Here is a 23,805-nt window from a genome sequence, read left to right as displayed (position 1 = left end):
AATGACAGTAGGAGACCTCTCAAAGAGACTCAACCCTCAAGTTAGAAAACAATTCAAAATGAAAAGTAGTTTCAGAAAAAAAAAGAGGAAGAGGAAGAGAAACGAGACAGTGGTGAGTGAAGCACATCATGAAAGTTAACTGAGTGTTTCTGGTCTGGCCTGAAGTATGAAGGAGACACTTTTGAAGAAAGTAACTTCTGCTCTTCTTTCTTTGACGTTAGCATTAGTTAGCTTAGCTAGCAGAGCAGCTCGGTTGACCATGACCAAGTGTAGTGTCTCATTTTTACCTCTTCAAATGTACTTATCTGAGTAATAGATTTATGTTTTTTAATACGTCATTTTAATGTTATTCACGTTGCCATGGCGATTGTCTGGGTGAGGTCTGCACAGTGATGAAGGAGCGAGTGAATCAGGTCTGTGGACAAGAGAAAGAAACAGTTTCTGTCAAATACAACACTGATACCTGATCAGTGAACATCATATACTGTTCACATTTTGTTGGACTAAACTAGAGGTTAGTTGTGCAACAAAACTCTTACCTTTTAATTTTAAAGTGAATTTAGTTGTACTGTATTAAGATTTATACTCTTCGAAAACCAAGTAATTTCATGGCTCATATAGGAAGGTATTCTTATCTGCATCACTGGCTCGTTGAATGGCAGCAGAGAGGAGGTCATATGGTTTCACTGAAGCACCCACTCCCTTCCAAAGTTCAGCTCACAGTATAGCAGCATATCATTTTTAACAAGAGAAAAAAAGATCAATTAGATTAAAAAACAGATTTTGAAGGATTTAACATCCAAGTCATCTAAATAACTAACTGGTGTTAAAGTTCTTCTTGTGTTTAGGATTAGGGTCGATTAAAAAAAAAAAGGTTCAGGTTCGAGTCAAATAGTTGAAAAATTGTTTCACACACAAATAAGCTAAAAAAAAAAATTCACTACGCCGGGAAAGGTGAAGGCAATCGAGTAGGCCGGCCCTGCCAATGAGGTGTCCCTTATTTATTTTTCAGGAAGTTGGCAGCCCTAACAATTCACTGCAGCCACCAGCAGAAGCATCAATGTCAACAAAGATATACATAACAGATGTAAATATAATTCATTTTACTCACCAGAACTTTAGAAACTATTTAGAGTTCTCCTCAGAGCCTGTCAACCAAGGGTAGCGCTCATAGTTGCTGACCTGAAAGTTTCCCCGACTGGGTCAGGCTAGCTAGCTCCAGGGTTGGGCGGCCTTTCCTCACAATATCCAGCTTTTGCTTCAAAGTCCACCGTGAAAATGTCTTTTTAAGAAGATCTGCAACCAAATCAATAGCCTCTCCTCCTTCCTCCATGGTGGCTTCAACAAATAGCTATCAAAACGTTAACGTTGTGCAGCTAGAAACAGATGAACATGAACTGCTAGCTTAGCTTAAACGGAGTGACTCTCTGACCATCCAATCAGAGGATGGTAAAATGCTGATGCTACCGTAGGCCACAGAGAAGGACTAAGAATACCAACTAGAAATGTGATTGGTTAAAGGAACAGCATCATTACACTGTGTTCCAGTTTTAATTGTGAAGGCCAGGCAGATTTCTTTGACTCCAGCAACACATGATGGTTGAAATATGATTGGATAAAAACTCTAATGCTAAGCTACACTGACAGAAGCACCACAGCTGAGAGACAGACAAGACATAACATGAATAGAATAAACTTTTGGGAATCAATTAATAAGATTAATGGGAAAATATTAAAATGTAAGCCAGTGATTTTAATAAAGTTTATTCCAGTGTTGGAACGTGAACCTGTTGGTGAGCTATGCAAGCTCACCATGCATAATCAAGTTAACCACATGTTTTGTCTTTTTCTTGGAAACAAAGGGAGGCACTGGAAACCCCAAGTCCCACAATGCTCCAGGTGTGAAAACTGACCCAGCAGTTCACTGGCCGACAGTAGCATGTGACCTCTGAGATCATCAGGTCATATAAAATGCACTGTTTGGCCTGTGTTCTCTCTCTTACCCTCTTACTCTCTTACTCTCCCTCCAACTCCACACCTCCATGTGGAGACCCCCAGCTGCTTGGCTGCAGCTGGCTGCCAGGTAGCATGCTAACAAAGAGCAGCTACCCCAGGCCTGTTCTCCTTACATCAGCGAAGCGAGATCCTGCTTGAGGAATCTGCACCAGCTCTTTTAGCCAACAAACAGAAGGTTTGCAGGCTAAACCCCTGAACAACAGGAGCCACGCAGCTAGTTAGCACCGAGCTGCTAACAAGCCACATCAAAGGACTTTAAGGAGCGGCCGGTTTCCCTCCAACGTCTGCCATCAGGAACACACAGCAAGGACTACAACTTTTCCCAGTTTGGCCTTCCATCAGGAACTGCCAGCTAAAGGAGCAACACGTCAGAAATTGACTTTTCCACCAAATCTGGTAGTATGACCTGGGCCTAGTCAAGCTAAGCTAAGCAACGTTGATTGATGTGATATTTGTTTTTATTGAGTTGTTATAGTATAGTGGTTTGATGTTAGTTTAGATTATGCAACACATAGACTCAGGGTCTCTTGCATGCTAAACTAACCATTCTTCCTCTAACCTGGCACCTCATAAACCCTTATCACATTCCACACATCTGCTGGCCAGCACATCGTCTGAATGTCCCTACTCAGCAGCCATTGTTTCCTTTGTGTTCAAGACCTCAAGGCCCCAGCGGCCATCGTGACACACCCACAACCAGCGTCCATCTTGACACACCCACAACCAGCGTCCATCTTGACACACCTACAACCAGCGGCCATTTTGACACACACGCACACACGCACACACACACACACACACACACCTGTATAGAGTACACTGTAGTTAGATTGTATGTTTACTTTTATTCTTGTTAATAAATGTCTTTTAAACATACCTGTCTGTTTAATATTGCACAAGAGTGAATATTGGCAACCTCTGCACTGTCAAGAACTCCAAATTCCTTCAACTTTAACTAGTTGTTAACGTGGTGATTTTGGTTATAGTTATTAAGTTAATTATTAATCAGAAATCCAAATTGACAATTTAGTATAATTTATGAGACCGATTTGATTGGTAGGCTATCTTTTCCCTTTCTCGAAGAGTGGTGCCCCGAGGTGATCTAGTAATTCAGATCCAATTATTTAATAATAAATAATTCTTTTTGATAATTATTAATTATTCATGATAGCCAAACCCCAATATCGAGTGCCTTAGTACCCAGGCCCAACATAAATGGTGCCCCGTGTGAGGTAGAGCACTGTTATTCATAATTGTGCAATATTAATTACAGCATAATTTTGGCCAAAGCCAAAAATATTTTTAACAACTTATAGACTTGCCAGAAGTCTTAACGTTCAATCCCACTAGTCTACCACAGGAGTAGATATCCAGTTGTACTAACAAACAGCTGCAGCGTGGTGATAATTTATGAGGTTCATAAATCGATAATTTATTAATAATTCGTTATTAATAACTACCGTCTTAAGTCCCATAGTGGTACATTAAGAGTTGCTTTTGCTGCTAGCTAATACAAGTTGAACCTGCTTTTCGTAGTTTTAAGAATTTCAGCATTTAAATACCACGTATTCAATGCAATCCAGTCAAGCTGTTTCCTGTTAGTTTAAGTGCTCCTCTGTTGAATAAAACCACAGCGTGCCATCAGCCCTGTGTGAAAGAACTTGTGCTGGCTGTTACTGCCATGCATTCAGCCTAAGTAAGATACGGAGTCTGAGATAGAGCCACAGTGTGCTACCAGCCCAGTGAAATATAAGTTATATACTTAGCTGCTACTAACACGTGTTCCAGCCTAAGTTAACTTTAAGAATCACGTCTCTGTTACTTCCCTGCATTTCATTTATTGCATGTTGAGTTTTGTTGAGTAAATTTGCATTTACTGTGTTACCAAATTTGCATAGCTACTTAGCATAGCATTGCTAACCCCATTGCTTTGTTGTTGTTGTTTTTGACAACTCCGTCCCACATAACAATGGAGAACCCCTGTGTAGAGCAATTAATTTCTTCCCTTGCACAGAGCCTAAACCCAGGTTACCCTGAATTCATTAATAAGTTGAATTTCAGTGAGTTCAGGGATGAGATAGATTCTCTACTGAAAGACAGGTGTGATGCGCAGACTGCATCCAAAGGCCCATTGTTAAGATGTTTGCTTCTGAGCTTTCACAGGCAATCCAGCCTTGCCTTTCAGAGCAAAGTAGCCCTAGAGAAAGAAGTAGAGTCCCTTAAAGCGCAAACTGCTTGTTTCCTCCATGAGGTACAAACGGCCAGTAATAAAGCTATGTGCTACTTATCAGACCTGCACTCAGCAGAGTCAGATCTTTGTGCACACAAAGAAGAATATTTAAGGCTTAAATCGGGTTGTTTTTCCCCACCACAGTCATTAAGCCAATGTGATTCTAGTTATTCCGATTCACACTCCTCCTGTAGTGAAAGGTTAACACCCTCTACAGTTAGAGGATGGGAACAATTTCCAGCCGACCCTAAGTTCCTGGGAATGGAGTCAGCTCCTCAACCTCCTCTGAGAGACCGAGGTAACAGTTACCTGACGTCCCATCTCTCTGACATAGACCGTGAAGAGACATGTAGTTTATCCTCCAGAAGATATTCTGCCCATTGTTCTTTTCATCCTGCGACACATGACTCTCCCATCCATGCCCATCTCTCCGAAGGGGGGACCAGAACACACCAGGTTTGCTCAGCCCCCGCCTTTCCACCAGAGATAACTGTTGCACGTGATGCACCTGACCGGACACCACAGTGTCCCCGCCTTAAAGTGCTTGAGTTCCATCTTGACACACCTACAACCAGCGGCCATTTTGACACATTTTGATTGATTGGCTATCTTTTCCCTTCCTAGAAGGGTGGTGCCCCGAGGTGATCTAGTAATTCAGATCCAATTATCTAATAATAAATAATTCTTTTTGATAATTATTAATTATTCATGATAGCCATGAATACTACACCTGAGTGCCTTAGTACCCAGGCCCAACACCAGCAGAGAAGACTTTTCTGGCCCTGATTAACCACCACTGTGCAGATGATACTGTCTTATATGTCAGTGGCTTTTATTCATTTAACTTTTAACCACTTTCTTATGTTCTTCTGGTGTTGAGTTAAGTTTTAAATATGAACATCTAAGACTAGGGTCTGTTACAGTTTTTTACAATCACTTTGCTACTATTTTCAGAACCTTGATGTCATTTTTCACAACTCTAGACACAAAACTCAAAACGGTTATCACTTATAACACAGGCTGTCTAATGTTCAAAACATTGCATTGTGCATTCAAATCTTTAAATAAATCTTGCACTTGCACAATCATTGGTTCAAAAAACAAATTTACTGTGAAATACCATTGAAACAGAACTATAGATCACCCACACACAAGCAACCGATAGTTTCACTGTGTCATTGTTCGTACAATCATTAAATATTGTAGAACAAAATAGGTGATACAGGTTTCATTATGGTACTACATGTACAGTACAGTAAATACATCTCTGTAAAAGTACTGCAGTAGTAGAGAGAATACTACAAAGTTTGTAATGCAGTATATTGATGCAAAACACTAGATAGAGATAGATAGATTGATAGATACTTTATTGATCCCCAAGGGGAAATTCAAGACAGTACAATCACAACATAGGTTTACAGTATTTGAATCAAAGCAAAAATACTGTAATTAGCTATGAAATACAGTAGAAAATAAAAGACAGTACTGTAAAACATCAAATGCAGTGTTCCTCAACTTGCTTGCTTGTACTGTACATGTAAGAAACAAAACAGGAGTGATTACTGCACTTCTACATTGTCATCAACTCTGTGTTGTGGATTTGGCCACAGGTTCTCATCTACATCACAATGGATGTTTTCATTAGCCAAACATCTTGGAAAAAACCTTCGGGCATGGCGAATCCAGGCCTGACAGTGGTCTGCTGTGATGTCATTGCAGGCGTCATCCATGGATATTGTAGTCTAATTGGTTCATGCTCGACACTAATTGGTGACAATGAATCTCGTTACGTAAAGTATCTTGAAGCTTTCATGATTGGACATGGAAGATTGTTTGTCTGTTTCCATACAACTATGCATTTAGAGTAATGCAACAGTTACTTATCATTTTGTATCAATTGATAGTTAGATCATTGTAAAGAAATGAATAGACACTCATTTGAAATGTAATGTGTGAATTGGCTTTTGAAATAGTAGTACTTTGATGTTACAGTAAGAGTAATGCAACAGTTACTTATCATTTTGAGCAGTTGTATCAATTGATAGTTAGATCATTGTAAGGAAATGAATAGACACTCATTTGAAATGTAATGTGTGAATTGCCTTTTGAAATAGTAGTATTTTGATGTTAAGTTGTATCATATTGAACAGGTGATTTTTTTTTAATGAACAAATGATCTAAGTTTTATGTGTATTGTATCCAAGCAATTGAGAAAAGGGTTAGAGTTTTGAAAAATGTGCATTTTGATCATTGGTTGTGAGTTTTGTGTCTAGAGTTGTGAAAAATGACATCAAGGTTCTGAAAATAGTAGCAAAGTGATTGTAAAAAAACTGTAACGACCAGACACTCACATGTAGTTGGAGGAATCTTTCTGTGGAGGTTCTCCAGGTCATGGTAACTATTTGATTTCTCCCTGTCAGCATTTAAATGAATTCCCATCTCAAGATACTACAACGAAATTCCTAGTGTTCTTGAAACAGCAGCACCGTCTTGGAAAATAAGTCCGTATGAAGTTCACAGATGTAAACTCCAAGTCAGAGTTAAGCTGCAGTTCCTCTAATGTCCACGAGAGGCTTCAACAGTGAGTCATTTTTTGTTTTAAAATAATTTCACTGGCACTCAGGTGACATGTATGACTGCTGTTACTCTTCTGTCCATCACCACATAAAGCCCCGCTCCCAAACAATCTGATTGGCCCGGCGTGTGTGTGTTACTGAACCAAATCATTTGTAATTTAACCCGATCACTTAACTGGTCTCCTAATAGACTATTTAAAGAACCCACAGCAAAATTTACTCTTCTGTCAAGGCACTTGTGATTTACTTGAGTATTTTCATTTTACTCAACTTTTTTTTAACTCATCTTTTACATCCAAAATATATGAAAACAAAGGAAGCTGAAACAATTCATCAGCTCAGTATTATGACTTCCTACAAGGATCAGTTTAGTCCACCTCCTATACTCTTTAAAAACACAGAGACATGTTGCTCCCACAGCACAGTCAGAAAGAGAGAAGGGGTGGACACTTTTCTGTGTGAAGAATATTAGGAGCTCAAAGTGAAATTACTCATAATTCATTGATATATGCTAGTAAGGTCAGGTGACTTAAAAGTGTGTAAAAAGAGTATCAGTGTACTGCAGTTACCCGTCACCCGGGCATTTTGGATGAGACTTTGTATGTTAACTTGGGTTTACGCTCACTAGAGAAGGTAAGACACAGGTGTTTGTAAATAACTCATGTTTATGGCTTTCATGAGGTCTGAAGGACCAGACAAATAAGGATAACAGATGTCTCTAGTAATAAACATGTTTGAGAAAACTCATTAAACAAAGGGAACACATTAAATAAAGTATAAAAAGAGGTACAAAAAGTTTTTTACTGTTCTGTTAGCTGGTGGGCAATTCTGACAATGCCACTGCAGACTCTGTGAGCAGGTCTGAATAGTCTATAATACTATTGTACAATTACTGTTATACATCTGTCAGCCACAACATTATGATCACTGACTGGAGAAGTAAATAACATTGACCATCTTGTGACAATTCAGTGTTTTGCTGGGAAACTTCTGGACCTGGCATTCATTGGTGTGGATGATACTTCTCTTTGTCTACATTCCTTGATGGTAGCAGCCATCCCCAGCAGGATGCAGCCTGACACAGACACATACAAAACACTTTAGGAACAACTCAAAATACAACTTGAAAGCAAGAAAATATCAGAGCTAGCATATGTTCGCAAACTATTTATTTATTTAGACAGAACTTGACAGAAATCTGGAGAATAAGCTTTTAAATCACAGACAGGCTGACTTGACAATCATGAAACAATGGTTTCTTCAGCTTTCATTCTCATTGAGTCAATAACTGAAACTGATCAACTTGATGAAAGATAATCAAGAGTGCACAAGTTATTTACAAAATGTTGGAAGCTGAATTAATCGGAACAACAAAATATCGATCTGGAATATTATTGTTAAACTCATGGAAACATTACACATGATTTTCATTCAATGAAGACAGAAACATCAACCTGATCATTTCAAATGATTCGTGAAACAAAACTTTGAAGATATTTACAAAAACATGCAAGATGATTATGTTCATTGAGGGTTAACGCATTTAACCTTTAGTCTGAACCAACACACTAGACCCAATGTTAATGTTGTCCGTAGGTTCAAACTGGTGTAATAATATAATAAACTGAATTATCTCTGTAGATTTGTCCTAGTCTAGACTGCGGTGTCCATCATTTCATCCTCATTTTTTCTCGATTTTTTCCACAGTCTTGCAGCGTACTGGATCCCACTCTGGAATTCTTTGTTGACCCTTTGTGCCATTTCTTTCAACTTTTGGACTTTCCCTGTGTCTCCTTTCTTTTTCAACCTTTCAATGAGGAAGTCCAAGTGGACATGAGTTGACACTGAATCAACATTCAGGGCGATCAGCTGCAGTCTTTCAACGTGCTGGTAGGCCTCCTCCAGCCACGCTTCTTTGTCTTTTTCAAGGTTTTCTATTTCTTGTTGAAGACTTTCCAAAAGGCTGATTTTCTTTGCAGCTTCTGCTTTATTTTTATCATACATCCTTTTCACATCTGTCAGTGTTTTCTTAACCTTCCGCGTCTTTTCCACATACATCCATTTGTCTTTCACGTGAGCCGACGCGAGACACTTCCTGCTACAAACCGTACAGCGGCCTTTCTTCATCACCTCACAATGTTCAGGTTTCCAGGCCACCGTGCATCCGGGATAGTGACAGTTTTCCTTACAATGTTTGCAACGGACAACTCCTTCAAAGAACACCAGTCCCCACATCCTACCATCAGTAGCTTCTTTGTCTTTGTAGGCCTCGTCAACTTCTATGGTGAACTCTTTATTCATCTTCATTTCTTGTTCGTGTTTCTTCAGAGCTTCTTCAGTCTGTTTGAGCTCTCTCTGCTTTAGTACAGACATGAGAATTCTGTCTTGCAGGTTTTGGATGCAGGCCGTCAGTGTGATGCGTTCATTCAGAACATCCGCAGTTTCCTTCAGTTTCTGAGGAGCAGTCTTTTCCATGAAAGCAATGAGTCCCTGCATTCCACTTATCGATGTTTGATGTGCCTCTTCTAGTTTTTGCCTATGCTGTGATCGGTCTAGATGCTGGCGGTTGTTAAACAGGAAGTGAATGGGCTGTTCCTCCTCGTTTTTGGCACATTTAATCTTTGCGTCTTTAAGAGCTTCAAGGGCATCTGAAGGTGTTATTCCGTCCGAGTGTGTCATGAGAGCTACGATGTTTTTATCCAGGTCTTTTCCAAACAGAGACATCACTGAATTAAAGACGTATGACAGTCGGTCACTGAGTCGATTCTCGGTGGCCTTCATCACCAGACCCACTACATCCACTTCATCAACTCCATCCTCTGATCGAAACCAGTCAAATAATCTTTGACTGACAACGACATCATGTTCTATAGTTTTGGTGCTTCCATATCCAGGAGTATCAATGATGGTCAGAGAGTAGGGCAGAGTTTTACCCTCAAAACCAAAGATCTCGTACACGATCACATCTGATGTCTGACTTTCTGACTGCCTTTTTTTCTCCTCCTCTAGGATGTGGAACCAGACTTCATCCTCAAACTTCACTCCCATGCTGTAGTTGACCAGAAAGTTGACCAGAGTAGACTTTCCCGTTCCTGTTTCACCGACAAGTAGGATGGTTTTCTTGGGCATGTCCACATTTCTTCTACCAAAGGTCACTCTTCTTAAATTCCCGATGGTCTCTATCTTTGTTGTTAGCTTGTAGCAGGAAGGAGATCCTTCTTTGATCTCGTCACATTTTGAGATGATACCTCCAAATTTTGACGATGTGTAAGTATCCCTGTAGTGGAGAGAACACATTTTAAGAGTCATTATAATGGAAATAATTTTTCATTGGTAACTGCACTTTCCTTCACAAAATGCCACAGCAGGTATAAAGTAAGTCTTATTTGTCTTCAAAGTACGACCTGAAACTCCTGAAGACCTGAAGATTTCAGGGTGAAGCTCCTGATCCGGTGGACCCTAGAACCATTCCTGCTCTTTTCAAATAACTAACTAATGGGTGGATTAAGGAATCTATCAAGCAACGAACAAAGGAGCTTTCTGAGGAGCTCAGAAAAAGAGTTGTTGTTGCTCATCAGGCTGGAAAAGGTTCCAGAACCATCTCAAAGGAGTTTGGAACCCAGACAGATTGAAGACGACTGTTCCCCTCCACAGGACTGTTCCACCAACAAAGATCACTCCATAATAGTCTGAGTGGTCCCAAAGGAACCCAGGGGAACTTCTAAGCATACCTGTCAAGTATCCCGTTTTGGCCGGGAAAGTCCCGTATTTTACCCTTCTTTCCCGCCGTCCTCCCGTATTAGTATTTTCCCGTAAATCTCCCGTATTTTAACATGCGTTATTAAAAAATAATAATACCCCGGGCCTGGGCGGAGAAAAAAAAATAAAATAAAAATATTCCCAATCTGAGCTCTGTCACTAGCCTCGCGATAACTACCACCTGCAGTAGCATACTACAGGTACTGTAGATCGCGATGGTAGTGCGGGTAGATCGCGTGCCATTGAATTTTTTTTTTTTGATGTTAGTCTAAAACATGCATCCATTGCAACTCCAAAACAAACAGCAAGACAAAGCTTCATCTTTATTTTTACTTTATAGTTGCAACATGCCCTCAGTTCAGAGGCACACATCCACAGCCACGCAACAACTCCAGACTACCGTCTTTCTTAAAGAGACAGCGCTATTTTTGTAAAGGTGCAGTGCACCAATTTTTCTTGATAAAAATAAAAACAAAGATGGATAGAGCTTTTAACACTGTAACAACTATTAATATGACAATTAAAAAAAAAAATGTGTATATATATATATATATATATATATGGGTAGATCACTTTGACTTGGTCATTGTAAAAGTAGCTCGCAAGCCAGAAAAATGTGGGCACCCCTGATATAAGGGATACTGGAGCTTGGTTGGGGTGGTGGGACTGCTTGCGGCAGGCGCCGGAAAATTTCCCTTATTTTTAAATCCAAAACTTGACAGGTATGCTTCTAAGCAGCTAAAGGCCTCTCTCTCATTGGCTAATGTTACTGTTGATGAATCCACTGAACAACCATGGTGTGATGGACAAAGACACTGCTCTCCAAGAAGAACATTTCTAAACATCATGTGGACAAGACAGAAGACTATTGGGACAATGTTTAGTGGACAGATGAGACCAAAGTAGAATAGTTTTGTTTAAATGAGATGAAACAACACTGCATCATTCCAGCATCAGAACCTCATCCCTCCATCAAACTACAGAAGTTTTCAATGACACTAAAGACATTCTTAAGAGGCCCCCAGACCGACACACCACTCAACCCTCAAATTAGACAACAATTCAAAATGAGAAGAAGTTTCAGAAAAAAGAGGAAGAGGAAGAAGACAAACAAAAGGGCAGACAGCGGTGAGTGAAGCACATTATGAAAGTTAACTGAGTGCTTCTGGTCTGGCCTGAACTATGAAGGAGACACTTTCAAATAAAGTAACTTCTACTCTTCTTTCTTTGATGTTAGCATTAGCATTAGTATTAGCTTAGCTAGCAGAGCAGCTCGGTTGACCATGACCAAGTCTAGTGTCTCATTTTTACCTCTTCAAATGTACTTTTCTGAGTAATAGATTTATGTTTTTTAATACGTCATTTTAATGTTACTCACGTTGCCATGGCGATTGTTGGGGTGAGGTCTGCACAGCGATGAAGGAGCGAGTGAATCAGGTCTGTGGACAAGAGAAAGAAACAGTTTCTGTCAAATACAACACTGATCAATGATTTACATCACATACTGTTCACATGTTGCCGGACTAAACTAGAGGTTAGTTGTGCAACAAAACTCTTACCTTTTTAATCTTAAAGTGAATTTAGTCCTGTATTAAGAGTTATACTCTCTCCCATTTCATGGTTCATACGGGAAGTTGTTCTTATCTGCGTCACTGGCTCGTTGAAAGGCAGCAGAGAGGAAGTCATGTGGTTTCACTGAAGCACCCACTCCCTTCCAAAGTTCAGCTGACAGTACAGCAGCATACAATTATTTAACCAGAGAATAAAAGTCTCACTTAGACTGCACAGCTTAAAAAAGAAATACATGCATCCACGGCATCTGAATAAAAAACTTGTGTTGAAGTTCTTCTTGTGTTTAGGGTTAGGGTTGTCTGTGAAGGTTCTCAGTCATCCAGGTCATTGTATAATGCAAAAAGGTTTAAAAAGGCAACTGGACTTGTAGAGTTTTTTGAGAAGACATTTCAACCAAGTAGCTTCTTCAGTTCTAAGGGACTGGTGGGATGTTTGAGGTTTAAATAGGAAACTCCTAATGAAACTTGCTCGTTGTGTTAACAACCAGAAGCTGCACCAGTTTCTGTTCTCAAAGAACTCTACAAGTCCAGTTGCCTTTTTAAAACTTTTGTGGATAGGGTCAGGGTTGATTAATATGATTTAAAATAAACAAATAAATAAATAAAAGACTTACTTTAACACCGAAAAATCATACAGGTGTTTCTGCAGATGTTTGAGAGCAGCAGAGGTCAGATTCCTCCAGTCCCATGGGAGTCGTTCTAGTGTCTAGTCAAACTCATCTCACGAGTGTGAAATGTTTGTTGTTGTTGTTGTTGTTGTTTTTTTTTTATCAGAAATAAGGCACTAAGAAAAGGAGAACTAGATTTAACAAGTCAACAGCAGGAACTAGATACAGTTGGTGGTTTATTAATAATTATTGTAATTCAACAATCTTTCACAAATGCAACATATGCAACTAGTATATGTGACTGACAGAGAGGAAGGAATACATTACAAGCTTGCAATTTGAATTGTTTACTGTATTACTTTATATTTGGACTTATACACAGTTTTAACTAAATGCTAATCTATTATCCACTCTACTGTCCACTGTTTAAATATGTGTCAGTAAAAAATCAGAAGGCAATAACTTCATGTAGCGGAAAACAGCAATGTTTAAAGTACTTAGATGAGACTTCTTTATTCAAGCTTTGTGTGTGAGGCATTGTAGGCTTTCTTGTGGTCAATCCAGGCGGTGCACAGGTTGGTCTTTCTGGTCTTACAGTCTTGGGTGACTGCTTTATCTGCAAATAGCTGATACTTTGCTCCCCTGGTGTCCCGACCAATGTATTGAGCCATGTGCATACCCATCTTATCAGTTATGCTTCCATGATGTATATAGGAAGCTGTCGACCAGGGTACGTTCAATAGTGTACCTAATGAACTGGCCAGTGTATGTTTAGTACATCACAATACATTCTTGGTAGAACATGGTAGAGTGTCTGTTATTTTCATGTTTATTTATACCGTAGGTGACATCGTGACCAAGTGTCTTTAGATTATCGTCCATATTAGGAAACAACCCGACCAAGTTGTGAGGTTCGTCTTGTTCCTATCAACTATCCTATCCTAACACAGATCATTACTTTTCTGTAGTGTTCAAGTTTATGCAGATCCAGTGGGGGGCCGTGCATTTTCCACCTAGTCCTATTCAGATAGGCGTATTCAGAATACGTCTTAATACAACTATTATGATGCCACTGCTGTAGAAACCATCAACATCATAAGAATACGAAATAAAACAGGATGTTTCATCGTAGGCAGGCATCTCATATAGAGAGATGAATGTCATTACTAAAGAAAGAAACTCACTAAGAACAATTTACTGCAGCCACCAGTGCCACATACATCAAATCCAGCAGAAGCATCAATGTTGACCCAATAAAATGACAAAAAAATTCATAACAGATGTAAATATAATTAATTTTACTCACTAGAACTTTAGAAACTATTTAGAGTTTTCCTCAGAGCCTGTCAACCAAGGGTAGCGCTCATAGTTGCTGACCTGAAAGTTTCCCCGGCTGGGTCAGGCTAGCTAGCTCCAGGGTTGGGCGGCCTTTCCTCACAATATCCAGCTTTTCCTTCAAAGTCCGCCGTGAAAATGTCTTTTTAAGAAGATCTGCAACCAAATGGATAGCCTCTCCTCCTTCCTCCATGGTGGCTTCAACAAATAGCTATCAAAACGTTAACGTTGTGCAGCTAGCAACAGATGAACACGAACCGCTAGCTTAGCTTAAACGGACCGGCTCTCTGAGCGTCCAATCAGAGGACGGTAAAACGCTGACGCTACCGTAGGCCACAGAGAAGGACTAACAATACCAACTAGAAATGTGATTGGTTAAAGGAACAGCGTCATTACAATGTGTTTCAGTTTTAACTGTGAAGGCCCAGCAACATGATGATGAAATATGATTGGATAAAAGCTCTAATGCTAAGCTACACTGACAGAAGCAGCACAGCTGCTTCTGTCAGTGTAGCTGTGTTCTGTCTTGTCTTTTTGTGCAGACAAGACAGAACACAAAAAGAATAAACTACTGAGAAATTATTTAGTAAGATTAATGGGAAAAATATTAAGTTTAGGCCAGCAGAGAAGACTTTGCAGGCCCTGATGGAACCACCACTGTTCAGATGATTGTAATTCCACATGTTTGTTGCATATAAATGACTAAAGCCTTTTGTCTGAATGCACAACTGAAAAATAACTCACTCACAATTAAAGTTTAATCTTAAACTTCCCTCTAAGTTGGATGAATCTGTTATTCACAAGGACACAAACACTTTAGGCCCAGAAGTAATTTTAAACTTAGATCCCGCCCAAACTCGATTCATCTTCTTTCGCTTCTTGATAAAGAGTCTGAAAATACCCTCCTGAATGTAGGTTAAGTTTCGCCTTCGTCTGTGTGTGATTGCTTTTTAATGTTTACGGCAGAGAAAGTGAAGCGTGCTGATAAAATTTGGACCACACCTACTGCAATTACTGCAACAACCTCAGTGTTTCGGTTTTAGTCACAGGGTTACAGCACTGACTGATGGGGCTGAATCAGACCACCGCTATCAGAGGAGGGGGAGGACGACTCACCCATTTAAATTCCACTGCAGATAAACACAAACAGGGTGGAGGAAGAGCTGTGATGCCAAGATAAAGTGGATGCCTTGTAGTGCTATGACTAATGTAGCATTAGTCCTTTGTTTGTTCTGCATCAAATTAGGAGAAAACGTGAGTTTAACTGTAAACATTTGTCGTCACGTGACGGATGGTTGTACAGGGTTTGCTGTTTGATTCACAATGTGATGCCAGATTTGTGACCCCAGTTCACACCTGGTATTAACATCCAACCTGATCCGTTCTCTAAGTCCCTGTGTCCATCTACCTGGTCTTAATCTAAATGTGTCTCCACATGCGTCCCCAGCCAGCACTTGAGATCTGATCTCAGTTTGTGTGTCTGTAAATCAGCAGCGCCATCATGTGGTCAGTAGAATATTGTACCAGCTGCTGTCTCTAATGGATCTCTACCTACCGCTGGATCAGAACCATCAACAGCTGGTTGTGGACTTGGAGACATGATCCAGAGTTGATTCTAGTTCAGATTAGTTTCTAGTTTAGTTTGGTTCTCAGCTCCAACGCCAGACTCTTTTAAAAGGCTCTCATTACTAATGAACAGACATCACTGATTCATGTGATCATTTCTACTAGTGGTTGAATGAAGGAGTTAAACTCCTCTTCCTCAGATCAGCCGACACAGCCGAGTAGGTGGTCTTTAATGTGACCCAGGACTCATTGTGTGTTCACACTACCAAAGGAAGGAGGTCACATGTGTCCCAGACCACCTCCACATGTGGACTGACACCAGATCAGTGTTCACACCTGGACCTGTTTAACCTGGACTCTAGAGACCAGATCAGTGTTCACACCTGGACCTGTTTAACCTGGACTCTAGAGGCCAGATCAGTGTTCACACCTGGACCTGTTTAACCTGGACACTAGAGACCAGATCAGTGTTCACGCCTGGACCTGTTTAACCTGGACTCTAGAGACCAGATCAGTGTTCACACCTGGACCTGTTTAACCTGGACTCTAGAGACCAGATCAGTGTTCACACGTGGACCTGTTTAACCTGGACACTAGAGACCAGATCAGTGTTCACACCTGGACCTGTTTAACCTGGACTCTAGAGACCAGATCAGTGTTCACACCTTGACTCTAACCTGGATACTAGAGACCAGATCAGTGTTCACACCTGGACTCTAACCTGGACTCTAGAGACCAGATCAGTGTTCACACCTGGACCTGTTTAACCTGGACTCTAGAGACCAGATCAGTGTTCACACCTGGACTCTAACCTGGATACTAGAGACCAGATCAGTGTTCACACCTGGACTCTAACCTGGACTCTAGAGACCAGATCAGTGTTCACAGCCGGACCTGTTTAACCTGGACTCTATAGACCTGATCAGTGAGCCCTGGTGTTAATGTGACATCTGCACAGTGCCGTTGATAACCTTTGATAGTGTTCTCAGATTAAGGACAGAGGTAGCAGGTGATGGTCCAGAATGGACGTCAACATGCTGACAAACAACATTCCTTCAGGGAAACACAATCAGCTCTCCAGCTGGAAACTTCATTATTTCAAAAATGCACGAACACGTTCACACACGAAGCAGAATGTGTCGTGATGTCACGTAGTAGGTGAGTGGGTCATGAAAGCTGTTGTTCCTGTTGGCTCCAGAACACCAGAAGCATCAGTGTTAATCAGCACAGACCGAGACCGCTGCCAGCAGAATGAAAACAGGGATTCAAACCACTTTGTGTTTGTGTGCTAAATGTGTGTGTGTGCACGGGTCTGTGTGCGTCTTCAGAAAGCCAGATGCTTCCTCCTGTTTCTGTGGCATATGTTGTGTTTACAGACACAAAGAAAAGACTTCCAGCTCGTCTGGTTCACTCGCTGTTGAGATACGAAGCGTCAGTTCATGCACAGAAACACCGGGAGATATTTTATGAAGATTGATAAAGCATTAAAACAAAAAAGGGAAACACTTGATTTATATGCTTGAGTTTCATTCTGACAAAATCACCACTTTATGTCTCTTCTCTGAAACTAACTCCACGTTACTCCATCTACAAACTGAACTTCAGCTTCACTTCATTTAAACTTTAGCAGCAAAATCACGACATGTACGGACGTTGTCGGGGTTCAGCTCTAGATCAAGATATAAATTAGAGTTTAACTTGTGTGAGAGATTTTCCAGCTTATTCCAAAATCTGGATCATGTCCCTAAGTCAACAAACAGCTGTTCATGGTTCTGAAACGACATGAAGGTAGAGATCGAACTGTCTGGTGCACACTACCATGAGTTTGATGGTTTTAAGGGACAACAATCAACCAAGTCGTGAGGTTCGTCTTGTTCCTGTGACTGTAAGACACTCTATTGAGCTCTTCGTTTTAAATGTGCTTTATAAATAACTTGACTATTACATGAAACACAGCTCGTGACTTTTCTGTAGTGTTTGTGTTTGTGCAGACGATACCGTCTTGTATGTCAGTGGCTAATAAAACAAGACCTGGTAACACCTACCTGAGCTTTGTCTCTAAAATAAAGAAGAACTTAACGAGAGAGAGACTTTCCATCTTGTTCCAAAATCTGGGTCATCTCCCCAAGTCAACAAACAGCTGTTAGGGGTTCTGAAACAACAGGAAGAATTAGAATAGGAATCAGAGAACAATTACAAGAACAGATCAAAGAAAGAAAGAAGAAGAACTAGAAGAACTAGAGGAAGAAGGTAGAGATCAAACCGTCTGGTGCACAGTTTAATTGGGAGGAATGAACTCCACTTGATTTCACTTCACTGAACCCAGCTTCATCTCCTCCCTAACTTAACCTCAGTCCCACTCCACTTCACTTTCCTTCACTAGCTTCAAATTTATCCCAAAATTCGTCTCCAGCTTCACATCACTGTTCACCTTTATCTGACTTTAGTTGAACACAGATCCATCTCCTACCTCTGCTCTGGGTCCACTTCATGTTACTAGACCCAGCTCAATTCAACTCACTTTACGTTCACTTGCTCAGCGCCACCATCTCCATCCAGATTTCTTTTCTTTGCCTGAGTGTGTGGTTGCATTGCTGGTTGGTGTTTGTGTGCAGCTGACTGACGTGTTAGCAGCGGGTGGAGGGGTCGAGATGCAGCAGTGTTAGGATGTCCTGACTCTTATCACTTCCCTTCGACTCCATTGTTCTCCGAGCTGCTCCGGGAATGTTCTCCTCCTCCTTTTCCACATCAACTCCTTTTTATTATCCACAATGACATGTCACCTGCCGCGGCTGTTTGGCACTTGCCGAGGTGTGAGGCCTTGGTGTTGTGTTGTGCGTTTGTCCGGTGATTTGGCACGTGGTAGAAGACAATCAGTGGTTTGTGTTTTGTTGTGTTTCTTTTGTCAACAGTAGATCAGTAACACTGGAGCCGGAAAGAAGTGTATAGTTTGTAAATGTCTGATTCTTCTTCAGCTTCTTTTAGTTCTTCTTCTTCTTCTTCTTCTTCTAACTTTTCTTCTAAACCCTCTTCTGGTTCCTCCTCTAATTCTTCTCTTAATTCTTCTTCTTCTTGAAATTCTTCTAGTTCCACTTCTAACTCTTTAAACATGACATTATTTGCAGGCTACTTCATTTGGAAATATGCCAAACTAAACCTGACAACCTAGCTCTTCTTCTCATTCTTCTCATTCTTCTTCTTCTAAAACTTCTTCTAATTCTTTTACTAGTTTTCCTTTTTTCCTTTGTATAACTCTTCTAGTTCTTCGTCTTTCTTTCTTCTTCTTCAAACTTTTCTTGGAATTGTTCTCTTGATTCCTCTTCTAATTCTTCTTTTAATTTCTTCCTCTTCTATTTTTAATTCATGAGGTTTTACTTCAAAACTCCTAAAACATGACTATTTCGTTGTCATATGTCAGAATAAACCTAGCTATTCCTCCAATTCTTCTTCTTCTTCTTCTAACTTTTCTTCTAAACCTTCTCCTGGTTCCTCCTCTAATTCTTCTTTTAATATCTTCTTCTAGTTCTCCTTCTTCTACTTTCTCTTCTTCTTCTTCTAATTCTTCTAAATCTGAACCCCTTGAAATAAGGATAAATAAATAACAAACATGAATTTTTAATACGTGCTACTTGCTCTTCTTCCTCTAGTTCTTCTTCTTCTGTTTCTAATTGGTCAGGTTCATCTTCTAACTCTTTAAACATGACATTATTTGCAGGCTACTTCATTTGGAAATATGTCAAACTAAATCTGACAACCTAACTCTTCTTCTCATTCTTCTTCTCCTAATACTTCCTCTAATTCTTTTACGAGTTGTCATTCTTCTATCTATTATTTCTTCTTCCTCTAATTCTCCTAGTTCTTCTTTCTTTCTTTCTTTCTTCTTCTTCAAACTTTTCTTGTAGTTGTTCTCCTGATTCCTCTTCTAATTCTTCTTTTAATTTCTACTTCTTATAGTTCATCTTCTAACTCTTAAAACATGACATTACAAACCTGAAAACCTTGAAATAAAGCTAAGAGCTACTTGCTATTCTTCTTGTTCTTCTTCTCCTAATTCTTCTTCTTCTAGTTCTTCTAGCTTACAAGCTGCTTCATTTGAAAGTACGTCAAACCAAACCTGAAGACCTGAATCCTTTATGCGAGTTACACACATCCTTACTCCTCTTTCTCACCAAACAAGAATAATGTTGTTGAACTTAATGATCCATCAGTCAAACGTGTTTAAAGGTGAATTTATCTCAAAGCGTTTTGCAGTGAATGTTTATTCTGTCATTTATTTCTCTCTGATGGCAGCAGCAGCAGACTTTAAGTTCTTTGGAACATTGCATTTGCATTTCTACCTTGTTTTTATGCGTTAGTGTCATCAGTTAGTGTTATGATATCCTGAAACAGCACAAATAACCTGAAGGCAAGATTCAGTCCAGTCTAATTAACTGTAGTCACATTAAGATGAGTCAGGCCGGAGGAAATCCCGACACTAGAAAGTCATTAACCTGCCTGATAAGACGTGTCCCGTGGTGGAGGCTCTTTCATGTCCACCGTGCCTCCTCTTCCTCCGGTGACTCATTCCACCTGTTAAAACAAACAGAGGACGTGACGCATTCGTTCAGCTTAGTCATCCTGTGTGAATTCAGCTCCTCGCGGCTCTGCTTTCATTTTCAATCAGGATGACATTAATTGTTTTGTCTGATTTATGTTTGCATTGATCTTTGTAAAAGCCCTGGAGATCTTTTAAGATGTTATGTTTGATGAGAATGGACAAGCTCTTTACCCTCGCAGAGTTTCTCAGGAGATAATGGTTTGACAGTCGTGTCTATATGTGTTTTGTGGGCTTCTGTCGAGGGTACTGAAGGAGTTTGTCCTTGTATAATCAAACCAGGAGCTGTATCCGATGTGGTTCTGTTTGGACAGACCTTTCCACTGGGATGGTTTGAAGCTGAGTGCGAAGCAACCAGGACCGAGTCTGCTCCTCCAAGTCTTAAGGCCATGGTTGGTGCTCCGCTGGAAAACGGTGGATACCTTTTCTTAAAGTTTGAGGTGGGTTCTTGCATCAAGTGAAAAGCAGAAGAAGAATTACCAGAAAGAATCTTTGACCAGAGTTGGATGATGGACAAGCTCCTCCCCCTTACAGAGTTTCTTTGTGGATCATGGGAATTTGACAATGTGATTTGTGGTGTTGGAGAAGGCTTACAACCGGGTTCTCCAGGGAATTCTGTGGGGGGAGGGGAGTTGCCACAAGCCATCGAGTCCTTGTATAACCAAAGTAAGATCTGTGTCCATATCCTCAGCATTAAGTCAAGCAAGTTTCTGCCTATAACTGCTGTTTATGGTCTTCATTTACAGGATCTCAAGGAGGAGCAGGAGTGAGGAGGGTGTCTGGTTTTGCAGATGATGTCGTTCTGTTGGGTCGTCAGACATTTGCACTGGAACGGTTTGTAGCTGTGTGCAAAGCAACAGGGACGAGAGTCTACACCTCCAAGTCTAAAGGCCATGGTTGGTGCGCCGCTGGAAAACGATTGATATCTTCTTTCACAGTTTGGGGTGGGTTTCTGCTTTAAGCGAAAGAGTTTCTCAAGGCGTTGTTCACAAGTCATGGTAGAATGGAGCAACAGATGTATGGAAAAAATTAGTTCCTGCTCATTTACGTCGAAAGGCTCCAGTGGAGGTGATTCCGGCATCTCGTGTAGGATTCCTCCTGGACACCTCCCTGCGGAGACAAGCTGAGACCCAGTATTCACCGGAGGGATTACATATCTTGTCTGGCCTGTGTTGCACGGGAAGACGGATATCTGGACTTCCCTAATGAACTTGTTGCCACCCAGACCCAACCTCAGATACTTTCCTGACATTTTGAAAACATATTTTACTTGTGATTGACTGGTTTTATGTCAGTAAAGTATCCGAGTACTCCAATCAGAGGTTCTTCACCTGCCAGGAACATAAACATTACCACCCACCGAGCTTTCCACCAGAATGAATAGTCAGTTTATGTGTATTCTGGTCTAATCTGGTGCAGTCTGCCTTTGAGAAACACTTAACATGCTGATAATGCAGTGTGTGACTGAACATGTCGCTGAGCATGGAGGCTAATGGGCTCTCCAGGCGGCGGTCCAGTCGATGCAAATCCAATACACGTGACCTGGATACGATGACGGAGAGAAACCGGGTTAAAGAATGAAATTCATGGCCTGTTAGAAGAACAGCTGAAACTGTGTCAGGGTCCAACCAGATGTTAAACTGTTTTCAGCGTTAATACCATTTTCTATAGAAATCAATAGGGATTCAGGAGGAGCTCAGGTTGGATGGATGGGTCTCAGCTCAGATTTCTTTTAAACGTTGTTTTCAAACAAACCGGTACTCTGAAAGATTAAAAAGATGAGACCCAACACTTCTACGAGATGCAAGATGAGGTCTGAGGTCTCATTTTACTTTCTTCTGTTGCAGAGAATGAAATGAGGTTAAAGACGTTCCTCTCTTCTGATATGAAAACCTAATTTGTTGACTCTTGAGTCTTTTAGGTTTGGCTGACGCCTCGGGGAGTGGTTTGAGACGTTTCCGTGGACTAACTCGTCCTCTCTGCTGCATCTTTGCCTGCATGGACTTGTTTTGATTTCCGGAGCCGTTTTTCCCGCCTTATCTCTGCCATCCGGTCATTTCCTGTGTGCAGCAACACCATTTCCCGTCTCTGTGGAGCACAATCAGAGAGATAACACGACCGGTGCACTAATTCTCCCCTTTTTTTTCCCCTCCTTGTTTCTCTTTCTATTCCTGGACGCTGCACGTCTCTCTGCTCTCTGCTCTTTCATTCATGTCGGATGTTTTCAGAGTTTTTGAAGTCATGAAATGTTGTCGTGTCGAGTGAAGAGACAGTCGTGTCTATTCTCAGGTTTACATTTCCTTCATCGCACGCTGGGAACGAGAAATTCTCAGAAACGTTTTAATACTTTACAGAGAAGAAATAAAACCTGCGCTCCTCCTGCATCTGTCTCTGCCCTTCCCTCCTCGGCCTTCATTGTCCCTCTACCAGGGAAAACGTGAAAACGCTCACTCAGAACAATAAGCACTTCCTCCTGCAAGGCGGCGTGCTCGATGGCGGCCGAGGAACGCACGGAGAGCACATGTGATGGGCTATTGTACGCCGACAAGCTTCGGTCTTCCTGCGTTAGCCTGTTTCCGAGCTGAAGTCATTGCGTGACCTTGTCTGTGGGGAGGAAACACTCACATGGGCACACGGGTGCAGTACATACATGACCCCCCCACCTCCACCTCCACCTCCAGCATAAACATACAGTGAGCTCAGAGTTTATGCAGAAAGAGGAAAGAGAATCTTCTGTTGGTTGAAGTCTAGATGAAGCTTCAGGACATTTGTTGCTTTAACATTTAAGCCTTTTAACACCTTTAATTTTGCTTACTTCATCTATAAAAAGGTCAGAAAACATCCTGTGAGTGAGTGTCTTTGCACATTTGAGCTTTCAAATATCTGCAATTTAGTGCATGGTATAAAAGTGCACGGATAATGACACAACTCCGGCTCTAAACCGTTAACGTCTCATCTTTCAGAAACCGGAGGAATTTTCCCCATAGCCCAAAACGTGACGTAATTACAGTAATCTAAAGTGAATTTGTGCAAACTGGCGACTATCTATCATTCTATCATTTTCATTTTTTATTCCAGACAAATCCAGACAAGCATCTGGACAGGAGGAATGAATACAGGAAGTAAACCCTGGTTCTCTGTTCATATTAAATCCTGAGGGACATGTGGACTGGAAAACTGTGAATTTATCCTTTAAAGCTTTAAAATGGGAATAGATGAAAGGCTTTGAAACAGCAGCTGCTAGTTTCACCTTACCTAATATTTAAACTTTAAAAATATCCTTTTAGTATCTCAGTAGAATTAATATTTGTTTATTCTTTATTCCTAAAGTTACTGTGAAATGTCCTGAGTAGAAGCATCCGAGGCCAAAATGTTAACCCCTGTTTGTTTTAAGTAAATAAACAGAAATTACGCTGTTATTTGGTTTGTGTTTGGGGGAGTCTGAGATCAGAAGAGGTCCGCAAGGGAGGGTGGGAGGGAAGGTCGCTCATTGTCTGACCTCCACCCCCTCCACCACCACCACCAGCCGTGCTATAGCTACAGGAAACAG

General features: G+C 40.8%; 1 protein-coding gene across 1 annotated transcript; it reads right to left on the bottom strand.

Moving 5' to 3' along the window:
* Positions 1-7,976: 7,976 nt before the first annotated feature.
* Positions 7,977-12,221, bottom strand: LOC311508123 (uncharacterized protein). Its single transcript, XM_084572780.1, has 3 exons — positions 12,141-12,221; positions 11,960-12,020; positions 7,977-10,099 (listed from the first exon to the last, which is right to left on the bottom strand). Exons 2-3 carry the CDS (start codon positions 11,965-11,967, stop codon positions 8,476-8,478), a joined length of 1,632 nt encoding a protein of 543 aa, XP_084428906.1. The 5' UTR covers positions 11,968-12,020; positions 12,141-12,221; the 3' UTR covers positions 7,977-8,475.
* Between the last annotated feature and the right edge of the window lie 11,584 nt (positions 12,222-23,805).

The sequence above is a fragment of the Chelon labrosus genome (genome assembly GCF_963514085.1).
Source record: "Chelon labrosus genome assembly, chromosome: 22".
Lineage (NCBI taxonomy): Eukaryota > Metazoa > Chordata > Actinopteri > Mugiliformes > Mugilidae > Chelon > Chelon labrosus.
The sequence above is the reverse complement of the archived record's forward strand: the minus strand, read 5'-3'. Positions and strand labels throughout refer to the sequence as shown.